The 26,071-nt window shown below is 45.8% G+C and overlaps 1 protein-coding gene across 1 annotated transcript; it reads left to right on the plus strand.

Annotated features, from left to right (window-relative positions):
* The first annotated feature begins 1,073 nt into the window (after positions 1-1,073).
* Positions 1,074-25,858, plus strand: UBXN7 (UBX domain protein 7). The gene is made up of 11 exons (XM_051625978.1): positions 1,074-1,155; positions 3,435-3,582; positions 4,542-4,609; positions 6,516-6,581; positions 7,759-7,871; positions 14,199-14,345; positions 14,749-14,839; positions 15,918-16,045; positions 16,559-16,952; positions 17,685-17,764; positions 22,626-25,858. The coding sequence occupies exons 1-11, from the start codon at positions 1,083-1,085 to the stop codon at positions 22,785-22,787; spliced, it is 1,470 nt and encodes a 489-aa protein (XP_051481938.1). The 5' UTR covers positions 1,074-1,082; the 3' UTR covers positions 22,788-25,858.
* The last annotated feature ends 213 nt before the right edge of the window (positions 25,859-26,071 follow it).

Consider the following 26,071-nt stretch of genomic DNA (forward strand, 5'->3'; position numbering starts at 1 on the left):
TGCTGAGTGCATTGTTGTTGCAGCAGCACCCTCTTGCCTTTGCTTTGAAGCAGGTGAAGTCAGCTTTGACTGATGTAACGATGTTGGTGAAGCAAGAGTCTGTACTCTGGTCATCTGAGCTGGTGTAATGGTTCTCTGCTGCTCGAAAGGGTGAGATCACCTCCTGCCTTCACTTAGCTCTAGCCGTTTATTCGTCCCCTTTGAGAACAAGTTCAGCTCATCCAACTGACAGCAAAAAAAAAAGCAAGTGCCAAAAAACCCGGAGTTTGACAGGCTTGGTCACTTCCCTGAGAGGCAGGGCTGGTGTGGGGGGGTTGGGAGAGGGGTGAGAGAGGGAACAGAACGACCTGTTTTGATGACATCGTGTTTTAAAACGCTCTTAGGAAGAAAGCTGGGCTTCCTGTGGTAGGTACTCACTTTGTGACCCTCGTTCGTGAGACGGCGGCCTGCAGCCCCCCAGCCTGCTGGCAGCAATGCTGTAAAACAACGGGGAGTAGCAAAACGTCCCTTTTCCACGGGTGCCACTTCCACAGGCAGCACGGGCACCGCGAACCCCCTCGCTGTCCTTGTGTTCCAGCCCGTCTCTCTTCCGACTTCAGAGAGCGAAAGCATCCCGGCGGCAAGGGCTGCCCGCTGACGGAACACGACCGCAGGACCTGCTCGGCGGGAGCAGCCGCCCCGCTCCTCGGCCCCCTCAGCGCCCGCCTCCTCCCTGGCAGCACCTGTGGCCCCCGCGCCGGGGCAGGGGGCCCGCCGGACACCTCTGACGAGGTGAAGCGCCGTGGAAGCTCCGTCCTGACGCCGTGAGCGTTTCAGCACCGCCGTTGAGGCCTTCTCCTCCTTTCAGACCCGCGAGTCAAGGCGAGGGGAGGAGCGGGAGGCCGGGGAAGGCCGGGCCGGGCCTCGGTTGCCATGGCAACTCCCTCCACCCCGGCGGGAGGGGCCCCGGTTACCGTGGCAACTCCCTCCTCCCCGGCGGGCGGGGCGCTCGGTTGCCGTGGCAACTCCCTCCTCCCCGGCGGGCGGGGCCGGCGCGCGCCTGCGCAGAGCGCGCGGCCCGGCGGGTGCGCGGCGGCGGCAAGATGGCGGCCCCCGGGGGCTCGGCCGCCTCCTCGGCGCTGAAGGGGTTAATCCAGCAGTTCACCGCCATCACGGGTGAGGCGCAGGGAAACCCGGGGTGGGGGGGTTCACCGGGACACCCCCCTCCCCCCCCCCAGCTTCCGTTTGGTTCCCCCCCCCCGTCACCGCGTTCCGGGGGCAACCGGCGGGCGGGAAGAACGGGCCGCGGGGCGAGGCGAGGCGAGGCGGAGCGGCGGGGAGGCCCCGGGCACGCTGCCTCCGGTTCCCTGGCGGGGTTCTGTCGCTGCTCCCCTTCAGGCGAGAGGCAGCGGTGGTGCCCGGGCCTGTCAGCGGGGCCCGCCGGGGCGGGAGGTGCCCGAGGCCCGGCCCGGACACCCGCCGTGCCTCACCCTTCGAGCGGCGGGGTGAAGGGGCTTCTCGGTTGTCTCGCTCGGCGGAGCCTGTCGGTGGTGCCGGTGCGTTTCCCCCTTCCTGCCCCTTCCCGGGAGGCGCGGGCCGGGCGGGGGGCTGGAGCCCAGCCCTGTGTGTGCTCCCAGGAGAACAACACAAACGAGTCTTCAAAGTGCAGGCGACTTCTGGGCGTTTAGTTTGGCTGACGAGCCCAGCAAGCCGCTCGGAGGTGGAAGTTTGCGGCAGGTGTGATGAGTTCTGCCCGAGCTGGTGTGCCTGGAACGCTTGAGCCACTTCATAGAATCGTGGAATGGTTAAGGTTGGAAGGGACCTGGGTTTCTGTGTCTTCAGCTTCACGGTGGTTCCCCCTGGCTTACGGTGTTAGGTGTCAAAGGCTGAGGGAGCGTTTCATGAAACGTGTTGAGCTTTGTTAGTTGTTACAAGTAGAAGCTGCTTTTTAACTCGGTGACTCTGACCAGCTCGCTGTCCGTGTGCTTGGGCTTGGATGCACTCAGGTCCTGAGCAGGGATCTCCGGGGGGTTTGGTCTTGCCAAGTGTGATTTGACAGGTGTCAGAAGCACACACCCACAGTGTGTAGCAGCTCGGAGTTGAAAGGGTACAGAGTCACCCCTGAGCTGGAAATGCCAGAGAGCACTTTCTTTGAAGAGCATGGACTTGAGTCTCTCACATAGATTTATATTTTTTTGAGCTGTCACTAGTTTTTATTTTGCACCTTCTCCACCTTGATCAAGGTCTGAAAGCTCAGCTGACTGCCACCCAAGGGTGCTTGTCATAGCAGGCTGGTTTATTTTGGGAAAACCAGCTCCCTTGATCAGTTGGCCTTTGTGATTTCATACAACAGCACAGATCATTTGGGTCTGATTTATCTCGACAGCTTCAAAGCATATTCTCTCTTATTAGTCTGTTCAAACTAGAGCTTCTTGAGTCTCTCCCAGAAAATCTAAGAAACACCCAAATGCATTTTGCCCAAACTGGTGTTATCTGTGATAACATCACATCTGTGATAACATGTGATCGTGTGTTATCTGATGCAGGGGAAAGTGTGGTCTTCATCTTGGTGATCTGCAGTCACTACAGATCCAGAAGCTACTCCCAAACAGGTTGAGCTGCATTTTGCCACTCTTCTTCTCTACCAAGCTTCCCCTAGGAAAATGAACTCTTTGGCAGCCCACCACCTACAGAGACAGATCCTGTGGACATTTCAAGGCTTGGGTGCAGGAGAGTTTCCACTGCTGAGGGTGCTTCTGTGGATGGGTTTTGAGCAGAAGTTTCCTCACCCCCTGAGGAAAGAGTTACAGATGATGCTGAGAACTAGTGTTTCATCCTGGGGCAGCAAGAATAAGACTGGATTTAGTTGAGCTTGGGAGAGATGTCAGTAAATGTTAGTCATTATGCAGATAACTGTGTAAACCAGTACCACTTTCTCCCTCTTGCCTTTCTTCCCCTCCTGTGTGAACTGAGCTTATGCTGGTTTAGTTTGGTCTTTCAGCACAGTTAGTAAAACAAAATATCTTTTCTTTCATCTCTAAAGATCTGTTGTAAGTGGGTAGAAAAAAAACCTAGCAGCTTACTTATCATATTCCCTGTTCAAATGTGAAGGCAGCTTTTCATGTTTTCTTGGTGTATGCCTCCTGGTGTTTGGAAAAGGGTACCAGGAAAAGGTCTGACCTCTGGAAGAAAATAAAAATCATGCCAAAACCCCTCAGGTTGGTTCCACTAAGTTTGCTGTTGATGGAAGGAAGTAGTGTGGCTGTCCTGTATGTGGGCATTCCCCTGCCCTGTGAGAGATACGTGATTGTCTCATTTCACAGTTGTACTTTGTGGCAACTGACGAGCTGTTCTTTCTAATTGCTACTGTTTACCCAGAGAAACCTTTCCAGTTCCTAGAGCTTCCAATCCAAATGCTTTCTGGAGAATGCTTGAACTTTTCTTTTGCATGGCAGGTGCCAGTGAAAGCGTGGCAAAGCACATGCTTGAAGCATGCAACAATAATCTGGAGATGGCTGTGACCATGTTTCTGGATGGTGGAGGCATAGCTGAGGAGCCCAGCACCAGTTCTGCAGGGGTGTCTGCTGTTCGACCACACACTGAGTAGGTACCCCACGAGCACCTTTGTGTCATGAGCAGCCTGTCTTTAAGAATTTCACAGTGTGAAGCAGAACAAACACAACAATTGTCACTTGTCATCTGCTGTCAACCCACTGTAATGTGTGCTTCTTTGATGACCTTGTTGAGTTGATTGCTCCAATTTTGTTCTGGGTGGGTAAGTTCTTACTAGGTAAGTTGAGGTGTAGACCAACAAAGTTGAAACACCCTTGCATGTAGTTCAGAAGTTTTCTGTAGCTTACACATGCTGGTTTTTGCAATCAGAGCTCAAGACATTAAAGTGGAGATCCAGTAGTAAGAGATGCTTACTTTTAAATTGCTCCAGCAGTCTTGCTGTATGTTAATTTAGGAGTTAGAGAGCTGTCTTGTTCTGGTTTTTATAAATGTAGTCACCTTAGTCCCATTTGTAAGGGTTTTCTTATGTTAAGTGCAACCAGATTGGGCACTGGGAAGGCTGGGTTGTGTACACTAGTATGCAGAGGAACTGCAAAGTCTGCATCTCTGTAGTAACCAGGGGAGGAGAATGGCAAGCAGATTAATTAGCAGCCTTTGCTAAGTTTAAAGAGACTTATCCAAGTTTAAAGACTTGTTAACTAATAACTAATATCCAAATTATTAAGGAAGTAAAAAACATTTGAATAGTAGATTGACAAAACCTGGGATGTAGTCACCCAGGGATCTGTGTAATCTTCTGTCAAGACTTAAAAAGCTCATCCCTGCCAGACCTGCATGTGGAGTGTACCAAGTCCTGCCTCAGTACCAGGACTGGGAATGGATGGTCTCTTGTTGAATCCAAATTCCTAGATTTGATGCAACAACACAAGAGTGTCCTCAGCTGGTTCAAGTTGCAGAGCCCTTTGGAGCACAATGGGATGTGGTTTATATAGTACTTGGAATATAGTGGTCTCTCTGATGATTTTTTTTTTTTCTTTCCTCCTTGGTAGGGATGAAGTTCGAGCTCCAATTCCTCAAAAACAGGAAATTTTAGTGGAGCCTGAGCCCTTGTTTGGAGGTAGGTTTGTGTTCTAGTTTTTGGTGGTGGTTCTTTTTTTGTTTTCTTTACCTTGAGACGAGCTGAGAGACAGAAGAAAAGTAGGACTTGCTAAATATGAAGACATTTTTTTCTTGGTTGGCTTTTGTTCCTGCTGCAACTCAGCAGCCTTGTAACACAAATGCCTACTGGGAAATAACACTGGTGTTACTGGAAACCTCACACATTAGAGGTGCTGCATTCCCAGTGGGACTAATTTGCTGGCTCCTGTTTCATGAGACACTGTGAAGCAACAGGAAATGAGCTGTGATCAGTGTACATCTGGGGTTCAGAACTGTGCCACCTGCTGTGGAAGTGTTCAAGGAGGTGGGATAAAACCTTGAGCTTTGCCTGGTGAGTGCAAATGAAGAGGACAAACATGCATGGAGCAGCCTGGCAACCTGGAACTGGAGAGATACTTGGGCTTTTCAGCTCTATAACCTCAAAGAAGGAGACGTGTTGGTTTCTGTCCTAAAATGTCATATAGAGATGGTCCTATGAGCTTAGGTTTTCTTCTAGCTCAAGAATGACCTTGTCTATTTGTGCTCTGCCAGATACATGGATCCCATCTTGCTCTACAAAGGTGATCAGGAAAGCATCTACCTTGGACTGCTGTGAACACTTTTCCCAGCACTGCCAGACTGTAGCTGAGCCTGGCAAGGGAAATGCTGCTTTTCCTGACCTTGTCCTTCAGTTGTTGTTCTCAGCTGTAGTTTAAGTTGCTCTGAGGTTGGCTGTAATGGGTTGTGCTTGTGCCCAAGCATTTAGAGGTGCAAAAGATGCTACCTGCTGCAGCTAGAGAGGCATTATTCACAGAAATGTTTCTCATTCAGGCTTTCTTTTTCCATTACATTCTGTGTGGGACACACTGATTCTTTTTGCTCCATCCTCTGTATGAGAAGAATGCAAGGAACAAGAACTGTATTTACATTACTCTGTTTAATTTATTATTTATCATATTATTATAACAATTAGGCTTTGAAAGTTCTATCTGAAAATTGTTCTGCTTTCAGTGAACAGTAATGCAGAGAAATAGTTGGAATAAGTCTTGGCAGGTAATTTTAGTTTGCACCCCAAGTACAGGGGTTGTGCTGCACTGCAGGATTTCAGGGGCACTTCTAGGTGCTATTCCAGTGATCTGCCTGGGCAGCTATCTCTGGCAGCTGCAGGTAACTTATTCCCAAGATGTTCTTGCAGGTAACTTATTCCCAAGGTGTTCTTGCAGGTAACTTATTCCCAAGGTGTTCTTGCAGGTAACTTATTCCCAAGGTGTTCTTGCAGGTAACTTATTCCCAAGGTGTTCTTGCAGGTAATCTATTCCCAAGGTGTTCTTGCAGACAGGGATACTGGATCCAACAGAAGAGTGTGACTGTTGCCAGTCCAATTAAGAAGTTTGTACAGGATTTGGAGAAGAGATTAGTGAAGAACAGAAATTAGTTGTGAAAGAAGCAAATGTGTTTCTGAATAAGCAAAATATCCCTCCGTGGGGTTTCCTCCTTGGAGGTTTTCCATCGACTTGAAGGCCTTTTACAAAAGTCCTGACTGGAGTTGTGACTCCACACTGCTGCACTGCAGCTATGTGCTGATGGGCCTTGGTGAGCCCACCAGAAAGGCCTAACTTGAAGCTGTTGTGTTTTGTTGATCCATATTTTGTTCCTGGGGTGAAGTTTGCTGGAAGGAGGATGTGTCAGGAAATGGATCTTGCAGACAACCTCTTCCTTTCCTCCCGTCCAACCCATCCTAATGACCTCCCTCCCACATCATTCATACTTTGGTTTCCTATACTGTTTTCCCACCAAGGTGGGGAAAGTGTGATGTAAAGTACTAATATGTGACTGTGTTCCTAGCATACTTCTGAAATAATTCTTGTCTTTTCCTTCATTCCAAGCTCCTAAAAGACGCAGACCCGCACGCTCCATATTTGATGGCTTTCGGGATTTCCAGACAGAAACCAGTAAGTGTCTACAGATCAGTAAGACAGAGGTTCTGGTTGTTGTTTTTTTTTAATACAAGTAAGATTGAAAAATAGTTCCAATTGTAGCAATGAAAGGGGAATGTATTGGGTCAGAATTACTTTCTCTCCCCTGACACGTTTAGTCAGGGTTTTCCAGTAAACACCGGGAACTGTAAATGAAAGTACAAGACCCATCATACCCTTCATTTTTTTCTCCTCATCTTCACTTTGTTATGAGCCATTTAATGATGCACAATGTAGGAAACCACTGTGAGCATTTATGGTGAAACTTCAGCATGGATTTTGGTAAAACATCAGGGATGAATGTCACTGCCTGGCTAGCTCTGGCCATGAAAGTCAGAATTGTTCCCTGGCTCCTAGACCTGCTACACAGGGATGGTTTTTTTCCTGTGGGGATCCAATGTCTGCCTGAAAATGCTTTGCACACTGTGGCCCATTGACAGCTCCTTTCACTACTGGCAAGTTTTTGGAATAGTTCTTGCCCATTTCAGCTGACTGGGTTTTGTAAAATATATTGTATCACTGCATTTTGGGGGGAGCATTTGCTGTGATTTGTCTTTAGTGTATAGGATCATGTTCATGTAGGAAGTATGTTCTGTATTATTTTGAATGGAATTGATACCACTAAAAGAAACCTGCTCCAACTGTGGGCAAACTAGTCTGAAAACTCATCCACCTGAAAAAGACAGAGAAATACCTTTGGATAGCACTATGTAAACTAAATCTGTTTGGGTTTATTTTCTTTCCTTACAGTCAAGAAATAGAAACAGTGGAATAGAAATAATTCAAGTAGAAGTTAGGATGCTACAATCTAGCTCATTTGCCCTTTTAAAAGCATCACTGGGGACAAGTCATGGCTGGGTTTTTTTTACTCATTTGGTTTTAAACACTGGCACATGACCCCCTCTGCTGATACATGAATTCAAATGGTATTTAAACATCTTATGATGTTATAAATCTTATAAATAAATGCCCGATGCTTGGGAAGGCTGAGGCAAGCAGGGTTTTTCCCTTACATAGCAACTCATCTTGTTCACTGTGGTCTAACCTTGTGGCTCTTGTGCAGAAGTTTTATGTGTGAGCATCTTGCCAATAATAAACCCACCTTGTGAGTCTTGTGTCTAATTCAGTTTCCTTTCCTCTTGGGGCTGTGCAGTTCGACAGGAACAGGAGCTACGGAATGGAGGGGCAGTAGATAAGAAACTCACAACTCTAGCAGACCTCTTCAGGCCTCCCATTGATCTGATGCACAAAGGCAGCTTTGAAACAGTAAGTTTTGACATTTGGGTGCCAATTCTTACCTGGTGACTGTGTGCAGCCTTGTGTTAGGCTGCTGGCATGTGTGGGTCAGGTTCTTGGGTGATGAGAAGGTTACAAAGGGCCATATAGTGATAAATATTTTATGGACTGCTTATTGAAAGGTTGATGATTTAGTGAAGGATTTAACTACTGATGATGGCCCACATTGTTTGTGTTTCATTGTCAGGGTGGCAAATCACACTTGTTGGAAGGCTGTAGTGCCCAGAGGAGGCTGGTCAGAACAGAAACAGTAGTGGTGGTGCAGGATGACTTTGTCATGAAGGCACATTATCATCTTCAGCAGAGCTCTTGTATAAAATCACAGCCTGTTGTCTTTTGCATCTGATAGTGGGAGAAGTATCCAAGGGATTGTCTGCTTGGGAAGAGGCCCATTAGAGTAATGGAATTACAGAATTCCAGACTGGTTTGGGTTGGAAGGGACCTCAAAGATCATCCAGATCCAACCCCTGCATGGGCAGGGACACCTCCCACCAGCCCAGGTTGCTCCAAGCCCCATCCAACCTGCCCTTCAACACTGCCAGGGATGGGGCAGCCACAGCTTCCCTGGGCAACCTGGGGGCAGGGTCTCACCACCCTCACACTCCAGAATTCCCTCCTCATGTCTCACCTTGGTCTCCCATCTTCCAGAAATAATTTCAAGTGTCACCTTTCCTGTCTGTGCAGCCGCGTGTGGGTCTAGTCATAAGTTGTTATAATATAGATCAATGATTTAACTAATGATTAGAAAATATGCACATTGGTATATATTTTTATTTCATGAGTCCATCCTTTCCAAATACTCTTCAGAAGTTACAGTTACTACTGGGTTTCCATCTGGTCATCTTTAAGTAGCTGAGGTTATTATTACAGGATGATTTAATGAGAATACTAACTACTGATCAGCTGGTGTGATACAGATGCTGCAAATAGTGCTGGAGATCTGACTCCAGGAGCTGAACAGAAGTATTGTTTACATTCTTGTCACATTTCTCTGTCCTGCCATGCAGAAATACTTGAGCACTACTGGAGAATCTTTGGAGAAATGCTGTGTGCCTTTATGGAGTCTCCAGTTCTCATCCTGTTGGCCTCATCTCTCTTGTGGTGCTTCCCAAATCACCAGGGATCAGTTGGCTTGTCACCAATTCCCCTGTTTTGACAGTGCCCTCCATATGCTTAATCCTGTAACAAAATTCCAGGTTTGAAAGGAAGAATAGCTGTGTCTGCCTCAGCAAGTGATTTGGAGCAGTGGAAGCAGATGAGGAGACTGAAGAGTTTGGTGCTGAGGCATCTATGCCTTGGGATATGTGGTTCAGGGGGTACTTCAAACAAGGTTGTGTCAGGTCCTCCAGCTGATGATACTGGGCCTCTGGTTCAGTGGTGGTTGTGAACCCAGTGAATGTGTGGTGAAAGGGAAAGGGAATTCCCATGGAATCAGCCAGTGCTGCTTCAGACTGGAGCAGGGAGAGTCAGGGAGTGCCTTCTGACCTCTGCTGGAGAGCTTGAGATGAGGGCTGGTCTTTCCTCCTGTCTTGCAGAAAGGATATCCAGACTTCAGCAGTGCTGGCTGGGGCATCAGCCACAGCCTGAAGTGGTTTCAGAGGATGAAATAAATGATTGATAGATCCGATTGTCCTAAGGGCTCTGCATTCTTAGTCACTCTTGTGAATTAAAAAGTATGGGGGTGTTATATCTGCACACCTCGTCCTTTCAGCTGCAGTAATTCAAATTAAGAGTTAATTTGATTAAGTTAAAGATTGTACCCTTTCTGGGACTGGTTTTCACCTCTTTGTGTTCTTGCACAGTTCCTTGTCTCATGGCATACCCTTCATTTTAAACTATTGCTCCTCAACCCCATTGCAGTAAAAATCTTCAGCTTCTCAAATTGCTGGCCATGACCCCTTCCATTTTACCTTTTGTGATGGGAAACTGTTGTACTGCTTCAGGCTAAGACAACATTGGGCTTCCTGTGAACCCAGGGACCTGAGTCTCTCAGATTTCATCTCTTAACAAGCTGCTTCCTCCATCTCTGTACACCTAGATAAACACATGTGAACTATATAATAAATCAGATATGTTTATCACATTCCAAAGCACCAAGGACTAATAAACACTGTAATTTTGATGCCCTCATAGTTAATCTAAGTGGGGTTTTCTTATTATTATTGGTGTGGGGTATATTCTAACCTTTGGAGGGGCAAGAACATCCTGCCAGTTTTGTGCCACCTACATTTATCATAGAATCATTAATGATTTATGACTTTATTCAAACCTAGCAAGAGCAGTGGCAACTGGTCTTCCTAAAGATTTCATGTAGCTTTGCTGCTTATCTTTTATTGCTCATCTTTGGGTACTCTAAGGTTGATTTTGATAGTAAGTAAATTTAGTAGCCTTTGGTTTTCCCCAGGAAACCTTAATTTTCTTCAATTACCAAGAAAGTTTGGTGCAAAAAGCTGACATTTCATTCTAACTCAGTAAAGCTTTTAAGAGTAGGTGAGAATGACATTTCATTGAGGAGACATTATCAAGTGTTGAATGACTTCTTTGAGCTTGCTATCTGTGAAAAAAGCAGTGTGCTTCACATACAGAGCAACTCATGATCACTGTACTTGTGAAGTTGTGTGATTAACTTAATTACACCATGAAAATGTGGTAAGAAAGATTTGATACAGAAAATCTGTAAAATACCCTCTTTTGATCCTGCAGGCTTTTTGAATGTGATGACTGAGCCACTAGATGTTAGTTACTTAGTGGCTGGTGGAATGGGACAGAGGCAAACAGCTACTTGGGCCAGCAAGATGTTAATCTGAGCTGCCTTTTTTTTCTTACTAGAAAATTTCAGATAAACTTTCAGAGCTTAAATACACAGTGTCACTAAAACATCTGTGTTTGAGGAGTGTTGTGTGGTTAAGAGCCCATTAAAGTTGCTCAAGGGATTTTTAACTGTCATTTCCTGACTTTTAATATTGAGCTTTCATGTGTATTAAGCTCCAGTGTTATCTCCTGAATAGTTATCTCTGTAGAATCTGCTAGGAATAAATCACTAGACTATAATAATTAAGTTGAACACCAAACATACTTCATAAAGAACAGCATGGTTTTTTTCTAATCTCAAAGGCTGCTTTCCAGAATTGCAGGTGTTCATCTCCTCATGCATATGATGTGATTTAGAATCATAGAGTCCCAGACTGGTTTGGTTTGGAAGGGACCCTCAAGATCATCTAGATCCAACCCCCTGCATGGGCAGGGACACCTCCCACCAGCCCAGGCTGCTCCAAGCCCCATCCAACCTGCCCTTCAACACTGCCAGGGATGGGGCAGCCACAGCTTCCCTGGGCAACCTGGGCCAGGCTCTCACCACCCTCACACTAAAGAATTCCCTTCTCATGTCTCCCCTCAATCTCCCCTAAATAAATCTCTCCCTAAATTTGGGGGGGTGTGCACCAAATGGACTTGAATGGACTTGGTTTATATTTTTTGTTTGAGGAAGAGATAGTTCTCATTAGCACTCATTAGGATTTCAGTGCTTCTGTCAAGTGACTGCAGGTAATATTGCAGATCTTCAAGCCTGTATGAAGTTTCCTCATTTTACAAGTTAAACCTTTTCTAACTGTTCTCTGCTTTACAGCTGATACTGATTTTCTTTTTTGTTTATGCTATGTGTAGCAAGCAGCAGTAATTGGGAAGCTAATCCAGTCGTTGTACTCAAATGTTGTGATGATCTTTGCATAAGGTTCTTCTAGACTGCACTTTTGGCACAGGGATGGTTGGTTGGTGAAAAGATGAGTGCCCTGGCCCAGGCAAGAAATGTTAGTGTAGCACAGACAGGATATTTCTTGTTAGATAATCTCATGCTCTGACTTTCTGTCACCTGTTTTCTTCCAAGCTGAATCATGCTTGATTAGCAGATGTCCAGAAGGTCACAAGATGCTGGCTCCACTTCCTTGCTTCTCTCTGCTGACTTAAAGAAGCAGTGCATTAAGGAAGAACCACCTCGTTTATAAGCCACACGTGGTTCAGAAAAGTCAAGTGAGAGGGAAAACATGTTACTTTTAGTAGTGCAAGAGCTAGAGGATATCCAGTGAGATCCAGGGCAAAACAAGACTGCTTTCACATATTGTCCAACCAAGTTGCTGTTTTGTTGCTTTAAGTTGTGATGAAAAATGTGAATGGGTAGAAAGGGTAAACTTAGGACAGATTGGTTTTGGATTTTTTGCATCTGGCCCCTTGTATGTGAGAATCTTTACCTGTCTTTGAAAGTTCCTCCTCTGCTGATTGCTGAAAGCTGGACCAGAGGTGCTTGCAGAGTGGTTGTCCTGTCCTTACCTGTGCCTTCCCTGACTCTGGCCTTTATCACTCAAAAGCAGAGGCATGGAGTGCAGTTAGGTTGGAAACAGTGGATCTAAAGCCCACAGACACAGCTCCCAGGACATGCAAGCCAGCTCTTGAGCCTTCCCATGTTCTTTTTGTCACTTTCCCACCTATATGACCTCCAAACCCATAGCGTTTCTTCCCTCCACACTCTTCTCCTTCCACCCACCTCTACCCCCTCAGACAAACCCTGGTAGCTGTGCAAGAGCAGAGTTGTTGGTGTGTGAGATGGTAGCAATGTGACTGTCCTTTTAAATGTTAAATGTGAAGCCTTTTGTTTTTAGAGGGAAGTGAAAAGTAGTTTCAAAAGCTACACCTGCTCTACCAGTGAAAACCCAGCTTCACAGATGTTCTGTGTGGAATTTCCTGCTTACACCTTTTTGGGGACTTTAGCTGGACTGAGGAGAGGTAGAGCCAGGTTTTCACTAACATTGGCAAATAGTCAAATTGTAGATGCACTTCCCAGCTTTCTAGTTACATAAATTCTTATAATTCATTATGGATTACATTAAAACACAGGGCCAAGGCAATCCCGTTGACTCAGATAACAAGGATTTTTGTTCCCTTTAAGCTTGGGCAGTGCCTCTAGGCCTTATCTTAAACTGTTTTCCCTGAATTAGTTCTCAAAATCCCCAGTTAACTCAAAAAGAAGCCTTTTAAATAAAAGTTTAATGACTATATTTAAGACCTTTAGCAGTTCCTTAGGTGTCACCTGCCCCACTTTTCTCACCTGGTGACCAAATACTGGATTCTGATGCTGTAATGTTAGTGGTCAGCAGTGAGCCTGAGGTCCCTTGTGAGAACAGGAGAACTATTCCATGCTTCTCCATTCATTTTTTTTTTCCTTTGAGTAAAATAAAAATTGGCTCTGCAAGTCACTTGGCCATGCAGATCAATTTTGTAGACTGAGATTCCTCACTTAGTGAAGCTAAGTGTGTGCAGCTCCCATGTCTGTCTGTCTGTCACACGTTGGATAGGCTGACTATTCAAAAGCACACTGGCTAAAATTCATTTTTAAAATCAAATCTTTGGTTTGGAGAACAAAATATTGCCCAAACAGCAAAATCTTGCCTAACATCCTCATTCCTTGAGTTTGCTGTTAAGTGCATTAGCAGCAGGATGGTGAACGCACTTAGACATCAATATTTTTTTTCCAATTTTTTAGAAGGAAAGGGAGTTCATGTGCTAGTTCCAATTTTTCCAGGTGGTAAGAGCATTCCTACTGTTGATATAGCCCTCTTTTTTTCAACAGGTTTGACAGTTCACCGATCAGAATTACATTCTTGCTCAAACTCCTACCATTAACTTGCAACCAAGCAATCAGACAATGCCAGCTTTGTGACTCAAACCAGTAAGATTTCTTCCTGCACCTTCCTGTCTTCCTCCCCACTTGCAGTCTGGATAAGAAGCATCAAAAAAGGATGCACAGTCATAGAGTTAACTCAAAACTGAAGAGCAAAAAAAAAAAAACATGCAGAGAGGGGGTGCTGTTGAATTAGCAAGTCCTCTGTCACTTAGGCAGCCTTCTCCAACAGCAGATGATCCACAGATTTCTCTTGAAAGTGAGCAGGTCTTTCCTCTGTTGTCAGCTCAGTGTGGTTAACTACACTCCTTCCCCAACAAATACTTTATTCAGCATCCCTGTGTGTGTGTTCCCCCCTCCCCCAGTTGCTTTTCCCACTCTGTGCTTGGCTTGTTGAAATCCAGCAGCTCTGGTCATTGATGTGACACTGTAGTACAACCAGTCTCATTGAAAGCAGGTCTTCCAGCCCTACTCTTTGTGGCAGCCTTTTCACTAGTCTTTCTCACTCTGAAGGGGTTTTGGTGAAAAATCTGGCTGTGTTAGAAGACATCACTGAGCATTGCTAGCACTTGATTATGTCAGGCCCTTTGCTTAGATCTTAATGGAGCTTTTCTCTGTGCTTGCAGGCCAAGGAGTGTGGTCAGATGCAGAACAAATGGCTCATGATCAACATTCAGAACGTGCAAGATTTTGCCTGTCAGTGTCTGAACCGTGATGTCTGGAGCAATGAGGCTGTGAAGAACATCATCCGGGAGCACTTCATCTTCTGGCAGGTGAGAGGGATTGATGGGGCCCTGGGGGTAACTTAATGCCTTGGTAGATGGGGCAGTGAAAAGGAGAGACTCTTCAAATCAAGGGGCAGTTCTCTTGGGAAACTTGCAGAAAAGATGCAGTGGTTCATGGGTGGAGAGGTAGTTCATGGGTGGAGAGGTAGTTCAGGGACATGCACTTGAATGCAAGCTGCCTTTCAGTTCTGCCTTCAAGATGTTACCAGGTAGCTTCTCATACATGGAGTGTTGCAGGTGTATTTGCACCTTGTCAGAGTTACTGAGAACTCTGCTTAACATTTGTGGCATGAACTGTACAACAGAGAGAAGCTCTGTACGTTTTGACGATACAGTTTGTTTTGGGTTCCTTCTCCACCCAGTAATTTGCTTCCAACGTGGTCTTTTGTAGGTATACCATGACAGTGAGGAAGGACAGAGGTATATACAGTTTTATAAATTAGCAGACTTCCCTTACGTCTCCATCCTGGATCCCAGAACAGGTAAGAGAAGTGACAGCTGGTTACTGTATATCCCATGAGAAGGCCTGGCAGCTGTAGCCTAGAATATCATCTTTCACAGCACCTGAAGAATCCCACTTAGGTTGTTTTGCTCTCTGAGAGACCTTGTTGTCTCTGAAGAAGTGAAGTGATGACGTTCTGGATGAACTAAGAGGATAATACTCCCCAGTCTTGCTGAAGTGTTGTGTGTTTGGTTATTGCACTTGGTGCAGCTTAGCGAGTCCTTGTTCGACAGCGAAGGTGGCGCCACCTGGTGGTGAAACTGTGGAATTAATTCTCTTCTAAGTGTCCTCTCAGAAGCTCCTTCAAGTCACGGGCTGAATAAACTACGATATTTGTAAGAATTACACGAATCTGCTCCCTGCTCCTTGCACAGCAGTTTTGTGAAGCTCAGAGATGACTTATTAAATTGCATCTTAATTTTGAAAGACCATTTAGACATTGGGTTTGTTTGCTTTGGGTTTGTTGTTTTTTTTTTAATTGAAGAATCAGAATTCTACCAGCACTTCTTTTGATATAGTTAATTTTTCTTTTGTATCCCAAAACCCTTTCTTCTTTTATCATCATATATTAATTGTCTGGTCTCCTGCTTCTCAGGACTGAAGTAATAGTGTCTGTGATCAGAGCTGAGATTTCTTGTTATTTGATTTAAACAACCTAAACCTTTAATTTTTTTTTAAAGGTTGGAACTGAAGTTAGGACACTCCTAGCATTTTACTTATAGAAAGAAATGTTATTTTTGAAAAGCTGTAGAATCCAAGCAGGCAAGAATGTAGAAATACTTCTTCATAAACTTAGTGATTTGGCTTTTTTAATTTTGAAGCCTAATTCACCATTCTGGGCACATGTTACCATAGATAAAAAGAATAGAAATAAACAAGGTCTGTATTTATGTCTGTCCATGATTGAAACCTTTTCAAGGGGGTGGAAGGAGGAACCCTGGAGGATGTTGTGGTTTCACAAGTAACACACACACACAGCAGTGAATTATTTGTGTGTTGGACTGCAAATGTGCAGTCTTGTGCTGAAATTATGTTTCATGACATCTTTTGTTCCCTAGGCCAGAAACTAGTGGAGTGGCACCAGCTAGATGTGACTTCTTTCTTGGACCAAGTGACTGGGTTCCTGAGTGAGCATGGACAGCTGGATGGCCATTCTACCAGCCCTCCCCAGAAATGTTCTCGTTCAGTAAGTATCATAGAATCCCAGACTGGTTGGGGTTGGAAGGGACCTTCAAGATCATCCAGCTCCAACCCCCTGTCCTTGTCCCAAGCTCCTCCCCAGCTTTCCTGGAGACCTTTCCTGAGTCCTTCTAGGAGGGCTGGAAAAACCTAAAAGAAGATGCTAGGCTGTCTTTATCCAGCTGTCCTGACTGAACATTCAGTAGAATCAAGAGACCTAATGAGTTAATGCAAGAGGATGCAAAAATACAGTGCTCCAGGGAGCACCTTCTTCCACCAGAACTATTTCTGTCCTGCAGTTTGTGCTTTCAGTGTTTGTTTTGGATTTAGCAGTCACAGAATCATGCATGTGAGGAAGGAAGATTTATCACTTCATTAAGTTACCACAGCATGAGGAGCTTTCTGTGCTGTTTGTTCCTGGCAATTTGAGTAGCTTCTCTTTGGAAGACTGATCTCCTCTTGGTTTTGTACCTGCCTAAAAACCATTTCTCTGTATTTGTGTCACGTCTGTTTTGAACAGGAGAGTCTCATTGATGCCAGTGAGGACAGCCAGCTGGAAGCTGCTATCAAAGCCTCATTGCAGGAGACACATTTTGATTCCTCACAGGCCAGGCAGGAGAGTCGGTCGGATGAGGAGTCAGAGTCAGAGATTTTTTCTGGAAGTGAAGAGTTCATTTCAGTTTGTGGCTCTGAGGAGGAGGAGGAATCGGAGACTCCCGCCAAGTTGAGGAAGTCTCCACACAAGGACTTGGGGTATAAAAAGGAGGAGAGCCGGAGGCCTCAGCCTGAGCCCCCTGCAAGGACTGAGCCTGGGACAACATCCAACCACAGAGTAGTGCCCTGTGTTGATGCAGGGATATTGGAGGAGCCAACTGACAAGCCTGAAAGCACCTTTCGGGGCCTAGATGTGAATGGTAAGTTCCCACATTGTGGTTGTTGTCTTTATAGTGACCTGTGTTCTGGGTTTTGTTGGGGTTTTTTTCCCTGAAAATCTTTACGTGCTGACAAGCGTGGTTTGATCCCTTGTTCTGAAAACCTAAAACTTCTGTTTTACTCCCTCCCTGACACCAGACATTGGAGTGATTCACCTTGGCAGCAGCACCACTTTGGCAATAGTGCTGCCACCAGAAACTGCAGAGCTGCTTTGGTCACCAAGCTCAGATTTCTTTTGTAGACCTTGCCCATGAATAAAGTGTGCACTGGTGTAATGCAGGTGCACACGACAGGCTTCTGGCAGGATGGTAGAGAGAGAAGGAAAATCAAATCAGCCCCACCTTGGGCTCAGTTAGCTTGGCTGCTTTGATGATCTGGCCTAAGTTTTACTGATGCTGCGTCCATAAATGGGTCCCCAGAGTCTCTGTTCCTCGCTGTGGTGTCTGAGCTGGGATGCAGCAGAGGAGGGTGGTCTCAAAGGCACTGTACTTTTCTCTGGGAGCACTGACTGGTTCCAGTCACTATTATTAACTCTTGAATGAGTCCTGAGTTTGATGTGTATATTTTAAACACTAGGTAGAAGTATATCTTGATAGCCTGGAACCTTGTCTCAGTCCCTAGCCCTGCTCTGCTGTGCAGTAGAGCCTGCCACCTAAAATCCACCCAAGAGCTCCTTGCTGTTTGTTAACTTGTAGTAACTTCCTTTATGCCAGGACCAAAGGCACAGTTGATGCTAAGGTATCCAGATGGGAAGAGGGAACAAGTTTCACTGCCTGAACAAGCTAAACTGCTGGTGAGTGGAGTTAATCAGAATCCTTCTTTGAGTACAGGAGAGCTGAAAGTGGAGAATGTCTTTTCCTGTGGTGGCATTATTGAATGGGATGCAAAGTGGTACATCCAAGAACTGCTTGCCCTGTCATTCTGTTGTGTTTCTCCTTTGTCATTCCTCTCTTCCCATCAACAGACTCTGGCTTTGTATGTTTCCCTTGCTGCTTGGGTTGCACGTACACTCCAGTGTCTTCCTTAGTCCCAGAATTGATGGTTTCTTTGCTAAAATAACTCTATGGGGTTTTTGCATTCATCATTAAATGACCATAAAATCATATAATAGAATCATAGAGTGGTTTGAATTGGAAGGGACCTTGTTCCTGCCATGGGCAGGGACACCTCCCACCAGCCCAGGTTGCTCCAAGCCCCATCCAACCTGCCCTTCAACACTGCCAGGGATGGGGCAGCCACAGCTTCCCTGGGCAACCTGGGCCAGGCTCTCACCACCCTCACACTCCAGAATTTTCTCCTCATGTCTCACCTCAATCTCCCCTCTTCCAGTTTTAATCCATTCCCCCTTGTCCTCTCACTACAAGCCCTTGTCCCAAGTCCCTCCCCAGCTCTTCTGGAGCACTGGGAGGCAAATACTCTGAGCTCACTCATTTGTGGTCTGTGGGATTTCTCTAAATGGAAAAATTCAGTCATTGCTCATGGTCAGACAGCTGTAAAATCAAAGGCAAAACTCTTTGCTCTTGTTTTCCATCTCCTTCATTGTTCTTCCACACTCCCTCTGGATGTGGACAGTAGAGCAGTCTTTGGAGGAAGAACTTTTGAAGGAACAAATTTGTTACAGTATTCTTTAATGACTGTGTTTCAGGTGTGTGTCTTTACTGTGCTTTGGGCTTGTTTACCTTGGAAAAGTTGATAGGGATGGTGTGTCCACCAAACATTTGGCAGGTGTTTATCTGCAAGCAGTGTGTAAAGAGGTCTCTTTGTTCCTGTTAGCTGTGAGTATTCATGACACAACAGCCAGTTAAGCTCATTTTCATGTGCTCAACCTAAAAGCTCTGTTTTGAAGTCTTAGGGAAGGCAAAAGCAGACCTCTTCAGGTGGATCTCCTGCAGATTTAGAAGAAAAGTGTTACATCTCTCACAGAAAATGAGGCTATAACCAAGTCTGCAGCACTCTGGAAATGTTCAGTGTCTCAAGGTGATAGTCTCATCTTTAACTCTTTGGCCTGAAAATAAAAGGGGAAAAAAAGAAGATACCTTTGTTACACCATCATCTCTCAAAACCCAGCATAAGCTTAGGTCTGCAGACTGCCTGCAGGGCTACACATGGAGTCCTGGGGCTGAAATACAAAGGGAGAACACTTGCAGAGCATTTCTCTTCCTGTAGGAACCAGCTTTACTTCCACACCTTCATTCTTGCATTCATCAGTGTATAATCTTTTGCCAAGTGCTCTTTGCTATCTTAACTGCTTTTTGAAAGCAGTCTGTTAAATCAAATTGCATGTATTGTTAAACATGTAGCACCTTCCAACCCAAACCATTCTGTGCCTTTGGAATACTTGATTTATGTAGGTGCTACATAGGTGTAAAATGGATATATTCCTGATAATCTTGACCTCTGTTTTGACTCCTTTTATGGACTGTGGTAATTTAAGGAAGTTAATCTTGCCATGTGATTTCCATTGCTGCTGCCTGCTCTGCAGTCAGCAGAGGAATTTAGGTGAGTCAAGGTCTGTGAGTAAAGAGATCTGTGGATTGCAGAGCTGAACAGGCAGCTTTTGTGCTCATGCCATGTGATCTTTTAAAGCCCTTTCAGTCAGAAGAAGATTGAGTCTGGGATGTTTCTTTGTGAGCATCATTTCCATGCTGATTCTTTTCAGCCCTTCCTTGTTTCCATTTTTCAAGCTGTAAAAAGAAAGTGGTCAAGGAGACAGATGCACTTTAGAAGTTTAATTGATGAGAGGATCTTGGCTCTCCCACCAGTAGTGGCTGCTTTGAAAACATTTCTTTTAATCTGTGGCTTTGTTATCAGTCAAGAGTGGCTTCTTTACACACTCTTATCTCCAGGATGTGCATCTGCTTCCAATATTACCCTATCCCTTTCTTTTCACCCCAGGGAAGAAGAAAAAAGGCAGAAGTGCCTTTTCACAGAAACATTGCTCATTGTGTGCAGTGAAGTAGATGGCTGGATTGCCTGGATAACTTGTAGTCTACCAAGTGTTTGTAAGGTGTGCAGGAAAGGCTGGCTTTGAAACTGAGCAGGGGGGAGATGTGGGCAGTAAACTCAACTGACTTTTTAAATCGAGTGGTTTGTAATGGAATTTAGATCATCCTTGTTGCCTGGAAAAGAAGTGACCCCCACTTGAATTCCTCCTCAGACACAGGTGTTGTGGTCTGCAAAGCCTGTTGGAGAGCAGTGCAGGTAAAAGAGGAAGCTGAGGCAAAACTCTCCTTGTTCCAAGGGTTTGTGTGTGGGTTTTTATGAAATGCCTCCATGCAGCTACTTTCCTGGCTGTGATGGAGTCTTCAAATCTTGGGAAAGTCCAGGTTGAAAGGATCCCTGGAGATCCTGGAGGTCCAAGCCTCTGTTGAAAGCAGGGCTGTAGGTGAGGTTTATCCAGGGCCCTTTTAAGCTGATTTTAGAATCTTTTCAGAGAGGGACATTCCACCACTTCTCTGGGCAACTTCCTCCAAAGTTTAATTTCTCACACAGTGAAGAATTCCTTCCTTAAATCCAAATGGAATTTCTCCTGGAGCAACTCGTGTGTGTTGTCTCTTGTCACTGTGCATCTTTGTGAAAGAAATGCCTTTATCTTCTCCAGATTGGAACACTGAGATCATATTCCCACCAAGCTTTTTCCTTTCTAGGCTGAACAAATCCAAGTCCTTCAGCTTTCCTTCATGTACCAAGGTGTCTCCTATACTCTAGGCATTTTGATGGCCCTCCACTGGATCTTCTTCAGCCATGTCCCTCTGGCATCCTGGATCTTGGCTCTAGGCAAGCAGCAGGAGTTAGGTCAGCTGGGTGTCTTGGTCCCCTGCAGAAGGAGTTCCCTCCACCAGCAGGCATTGCTGCTTCTCCCTGCTAGTTTTGACCTGTTGAGTAGGACCAGTGGGTCCAGTTGTGTCTTCAGTGGAGCTTGTTTGGCCTCCCCGTTCATTGCCAAGACTTTTTCAACATTTTTCTTCTTTTTTTAAAATTTCTACTAATGGGGAGAGAGCTGCTGCTTTGCTACCACAGGTTGTGAGTCTCCAGAGTGCCTTGTCCTGCAATTTGCTGTCCTCCCTGTTTTTGGGTCTTACTTCTGGTCATCTTGTTGTTTCTGTCCCTCAAGGCCTCAATTCTTGCCTTTGTAGTGTTGCTGCCAGCATCCTACTGCTTTCCTGCTCATCTTCCCTGCTGCAGCAGAACATCCTGACCTCTTCCTGCAGCTCCTTGACCTTGTGCTCCATCTCCATCCATGCCCCTGAAACATTAAGAGGAGTATGTGGCCAAGAGGGCCAGTGGTCTCCTGGGGTGCATTAAGAAGAGTGTATCCAGCAGGTGGAGGGAGGTTCTCTTCCTCCTCTACTCTGCCTTGGTGAGGCCACATTTGGAGCACTATGTGGAGTTCTGGGCTCCCCAGTTCAAGATGGACAGGGATTTACTGGAGAGAGTCCAGCAGAGGCAACAAGGATGATGAAGGGGCTGGAACATCTGTCTGATGAGGAGAGGCTGGGAGACCTGGGGCTGGAGAAGAGAAGACTGAGGGAGGATCTTGATAATGTTCACAAATATCTGAAGGGAGGTGTCAGGAAGAAAGGGCCAGTCTCTTTTCAGTGGTGCCCTGTGATAGGACAAGGGGCAATAGACACAAACTGGAACACAGGAAGTTCCACCTCAACACGAGGAAGAACTTCTTTCCTGTGAGGGTGACAGAGCCCTGGGACAGGCTGCCCAGAGAGGCTGTGGAGTCTCCTCTGGAGACTTTCAAGACCTGTCTAGATGTGTTCCTGTGTGACCTGCCCCAGGTGACCCTTCTCTGGCAGGGGGTTGGACTCTGTGAACCTCCAGAACTCCCTTCCAACCCCAACCATTCCAAGATTCTGCTGTGGGCTGTTGTGGGGGACCAGTCCTGTGTCATGTCAGTGCTGCCTTCCTACCAGAACACAAACACCACCAGCAGCCACCCAAGTCCTCTCCTGAGCCCCTTGCCTGTGAGGAGCAGCAGTAACTGCCACGTGCTTGTTGGCAACCACTTGTTGCTGGGTCACTCTGGTCCTGCAGGGGCAGCTAATTAATGAGGGGCAACTAGTTGAATAATTAGTACTAGCAGAAGCTTAACACTCCTGGCTTACCTTCATGCACTTAATATACTGGCACAAGTTGCCCACCAAAAGTATTTGGGACCCCCTTATTTCTTCATGCTTCCTGCTTTATTACATATGAATTGTCTTTTTTCCCCCCCCCTCTTAAAAAAGCTTTTCCTTCTGCCCAAGTCTTGCTCTGTTGCTGCAGCCCCTGCTGTTCTGCCCATCTCCATTTCTCTCTCCTTCTGTTTCGGGGCATTTAAGGATGATCTATTTTGGCAAATCTTCCTTTCCTGTGATGTGAATGTGGGGTGTGGGATTCAGCTGGCTGGAGTTCATGTGCCATTGTGTGTGTCTTTTTTTTTTTTGTTTAAAGAATCAGGTTTTCCTGGTTGTTATTCATCCCACGTGTGGGCCAAGTGAGGTGTGGAAGTAAGAGAGGGCCTGTGCTATATGCAAAATATATCCAGAATGGCCTTTGTGATTGCAAACTTCCTTTTTTCAAAGGAAAATGGGATCTTTTTTGACCTCCTTTTGTGTTGTTTTTGCATGGTGTGACACTCCTTTGCCTTCCTTTCTCTCCAGGCCCTTGTGAAACACGTCCAGGCTAAAGGATACCCCAATGAACGCTTTGAACTTCTCACCAACTTCCCTCGAAGGAAACTCTCCCACCTGGACTATGAGATCACGTTGCAGGAGGCAGGCCTGTGTCCTCAAGAGACTGTCTTTGTGCAGGAAAGGAATTAGCACTGTGGCCTGAGTTCTCCCAGCCTTCCTCCCCTCTCCTCTTTGCCTGGGACACCAACTCATGACATATGCAGCTGAGGGTCATAGGGTTGCAGTGCTGAAATCAGGCAGGCAGCTGGTTGACCCTTCTCTCTCTTTGCTTCTCCTGCTCTAGTGACCAAATGAGAACATTCAGAGTTTTTATTTTCCTCCTCAGCCTGACCCCTGCATTGGAAAGAACATCTTTCCTTTGTTTTCATGGAATACAGGAAAATGATCTGCACACCCTTCTCGCTGCTATTCTAAAACTGTTTTGTTTAATTTATTTTTGAAAATAGTATGTGATAAGGCACTGAGTCATCTCTCTCTGTAAGGAGAGGGTGTAAATCTTCAGCACAGTCTTTGTTGTCATTCTCCACAGGAAAGGTCTCCATTAACCTTACAGCCTTCTGGTCTAGTGCTCTGCAAAAACTTGGGGTTTGGGAAGGGGCTGGGTTGAGCTGTGGTGAGATACTTTTGCTCCCATCTGATGTAAAGGTTTCTAGGCTGCATGTATGTTTTCCTCCTGCTTTAAATTCTGGAGGCAAAAAAAAATACCCCAACCAACCAAAAAAAACCCAACAACAAACCAAACCCAACTCTACTGTAAATGGGATTGACTGCTTGGCTCAGAGGGAAAGCTGCTGGAGCAGAACAGACTCATTGGTAGAAGCAGGTCAGGTTTCCATTTGTTCTCTCCCCAGTATCCCTTAAGTGTTTCCTTTTTACTTGCTCTCAGGATTTTACAAGTGGTGATGGAAGGTGGCAGGGTGCTGTAAAGTTTGGTCTTGGACTCTCTGGAAAACACATGTCATAAAAAACATCACGGTTGGTTGTTTTTTGTTTTCTTGGCATGGTGTTTTGTTTTCTGCAGGAGCTTTGCAGGGATTTTGCAGCACTGACTGGAACTGAGCAGGACAAGAAGTCCTAAGCAGGATTTTTGTTGGATTTTTTTTTTCCATGAAATATAAACCTACTCAGCCTTAGCAAACTGGAATGACTGGTGACTTCAAGGTGGATGCCAACCTTGTGCATTTACAACTAGAGAGCTCAGTTTGGTGTGTTCCTCATTAGTGTGGAATAAGGGATATGAGACTTGCCATAACTGCTGTCTCTTTCTGCAACTGCCAGATGGTTTTATAGATGGTAAAGAAAAATATTTCAGTGGTCAGAAATCTACCACAGACTAAAACTTATTCTTAAGATATCTTGCCTTTAATTTCCTCCTAGCCTGTGTACTTTGGAGTCTCTATAGGTAGGAAATCACAGAAAATGTCTTGGATTCCCCATCATATTTGCTCATAACTGTCTTCTGCTCAGAACTGAGGTTTAGATGTATTCATGCAATTGTGTAAATGGATTTACCTTCTGCCCAAAATTTCTTTTGCATTCTGCTGCAAGGTGCAGAATGAGGAAGGCAAAATCTGATTGCAGATTCCTGAGTAACAGTTGACGTGACAGCAGGTGACATTTTTGGGTTGGCAAGAGACCCTGTCATGGAGGCTGCTTCCCAGCATTGGGAAGTGAGCTGCAAGGCCAGCAGGGGAGGAGGGGATGTTGGTGTTTGGCCTGTGAAGCAGCACTGGCACCTCTGGATTGAAGGTTCCTCTGTATTTCTAGGATATACTATCTATATATATAGATAAATCCTTGGATGTATGAGAGAACAAGACAGAAGGAAACCCTTCTGGGGTTTGATGCTTCCCCAAGTAGCTTCAGCTGACTGGTTCACTCTGACATTTGTACCTAACAGGTGCAGGTCCTTTTGTGTCCCTCAGGCAGCTGGGATGAGAGCACGTTGACCTGTCCTGCTCTGCTGCCTGTCCCTGCCAGTGCAGGGCCAGGAGCCTCAGTGGTGCCACCAGTTCCTGTCTTCAGTTGTTGCTGGTTGGCTGTGTTTGCTGGTGGGGAGGTCAGCTCCTTTTGGACAGGCTTTGGGCAACATTGTTCCACACTGATTTTCCAGCAGTCGAGTTAAACATACTAAAGCCAAATCTGCTTTTTCACTACTTGGTCTGCTGTACTCCTTCCCCCCTGCCCCTCCCCAGCTGGGCTGCTGTATGTGGGGCTGGGCTGGCACCAGGTGAAGGAAGGTGACATCCAAGAACAAACATCTGTATCAGCAGTGGGGAGGAGGGGGAAACAGAACATCTTCCATCCCCTCTGCTGCTGGAGGGATTGTCCCCTGTGTGTGTCCCAGCCCCACACTGTGAACCTTCCCTTCTTACCCACCTTTGAGCTAAGCCAGGCAGCTGTGACAGCTCTTTCCTTTCTTCTCTGCTCAGCTGTAAGGAAAGGAGTAACTACACTCATCATCTTGCTGTCAAAACCAAAGCTGGGAGCCCTGGCTTCTCTTGTAATTGCTTTTGTGGTGGCCAGAGCAGCTCAGTCACCTCTCAGAAAGAAGCAAATGTTACACTTGGCTGCTTCAAAGTTCCTTTCTAAACCATCAAGAAACATGTCCCTTGAACACAGGAAATCACTTTCCCTGCTGGTGGTGGGACCAGGTGTCTTTATGCTCTGACTTCATTTTTTTCTTCCTTGAGGTTTTATTTAGAGAAAAATGCAGTGCTTATAACACAGCAGGGACAGAAGAGTATGAAATTGAAGATTTGCATTGAAAATGTTTTTTTTTCTTCTGTCTTGCTTTGGTCTGTGAGCAGAAGGCAGTGAAATACACATCCCTGCATATTCCCAACCCAAATAAAATGGCTTTCCCTGCCAGCTGCTGGTGACATCTTCACTGTTGGCTTCCCACTTAGGATCCTTCAGAGGCCCAGAGAAGGGTTTCAGGTCTTCCAGGTCATACCTGCTGACTGACCAGCTTCAACATCACAGCATTCCTTACTGACTGAAAAAGGGCAGATAAAGGCTGTGCCAAACACTTCTGGCTGTACTCGTGGAACTTCCAGTAGGTTTTGAATTAAGATCTGCAATTTTTAAAATTTCTGACACAGACTCAAGTATGTTGCCCTTCCTGAGGAATCAGATAGCTTGACAGTGTCACTCTTAGAAGAATGTGCACCTGTGTGTGTAATAGCCTTGTGAAATAGGACACCTTTGGGTGCCTTTTTCTAAGTAGATGTGAACAGAAATGATGCCTCAGCCTGATTTCCAGAGCTCACCAGCTGTCCTGCCTTGCTGTTACAGGAGAGTTAACCCCTCTTGTCTGTGAAGCAACTTGTGTTTCACTTGGCCTCCTAGTTTCCTAGCTGCATTTCTTTTTTGTTTTTGACAGACCACTGAATTGATACACCAGCTTCATT

This window comes from Apus apus, chromosome 8 (assembly GCF_020740795.1).
Source record: "Apus apus isolate bApuApu2 chromosome 8, bApuApu2.pri.cur, whole genome shotgun sequence".
NCBI lineage: Eukaryota > Metazoa > Chordata > Aves > Apodiformes > Apodidae > Apus > Apus apus.

Bases quoted from the DNA above. Each gene is read 5' to 3' on its own strand.
- UBXN7 (XM_051625978.1), top strand. From the start codon at position 1,083: ATGGCGGCCCCCGGGGGCTCGGCCGCCTCCTCGGCGCTGAAGGGGTTA. The intron at 14,346-14,748 runs GTGAGAGGGATT...GGTCTTTTGTAG, and splicing joins AGCACTTCATCTTCTGGCAG to GTATACCATGACAGTGAGGA. The intron at 17,765-22,625 runs GTGAGTGGAGTT...CTTTCTCTCCAG, and splicing joins CTGAACAAGCTAAACTGCTG to GCCCTTGTGAAACACGTCCA.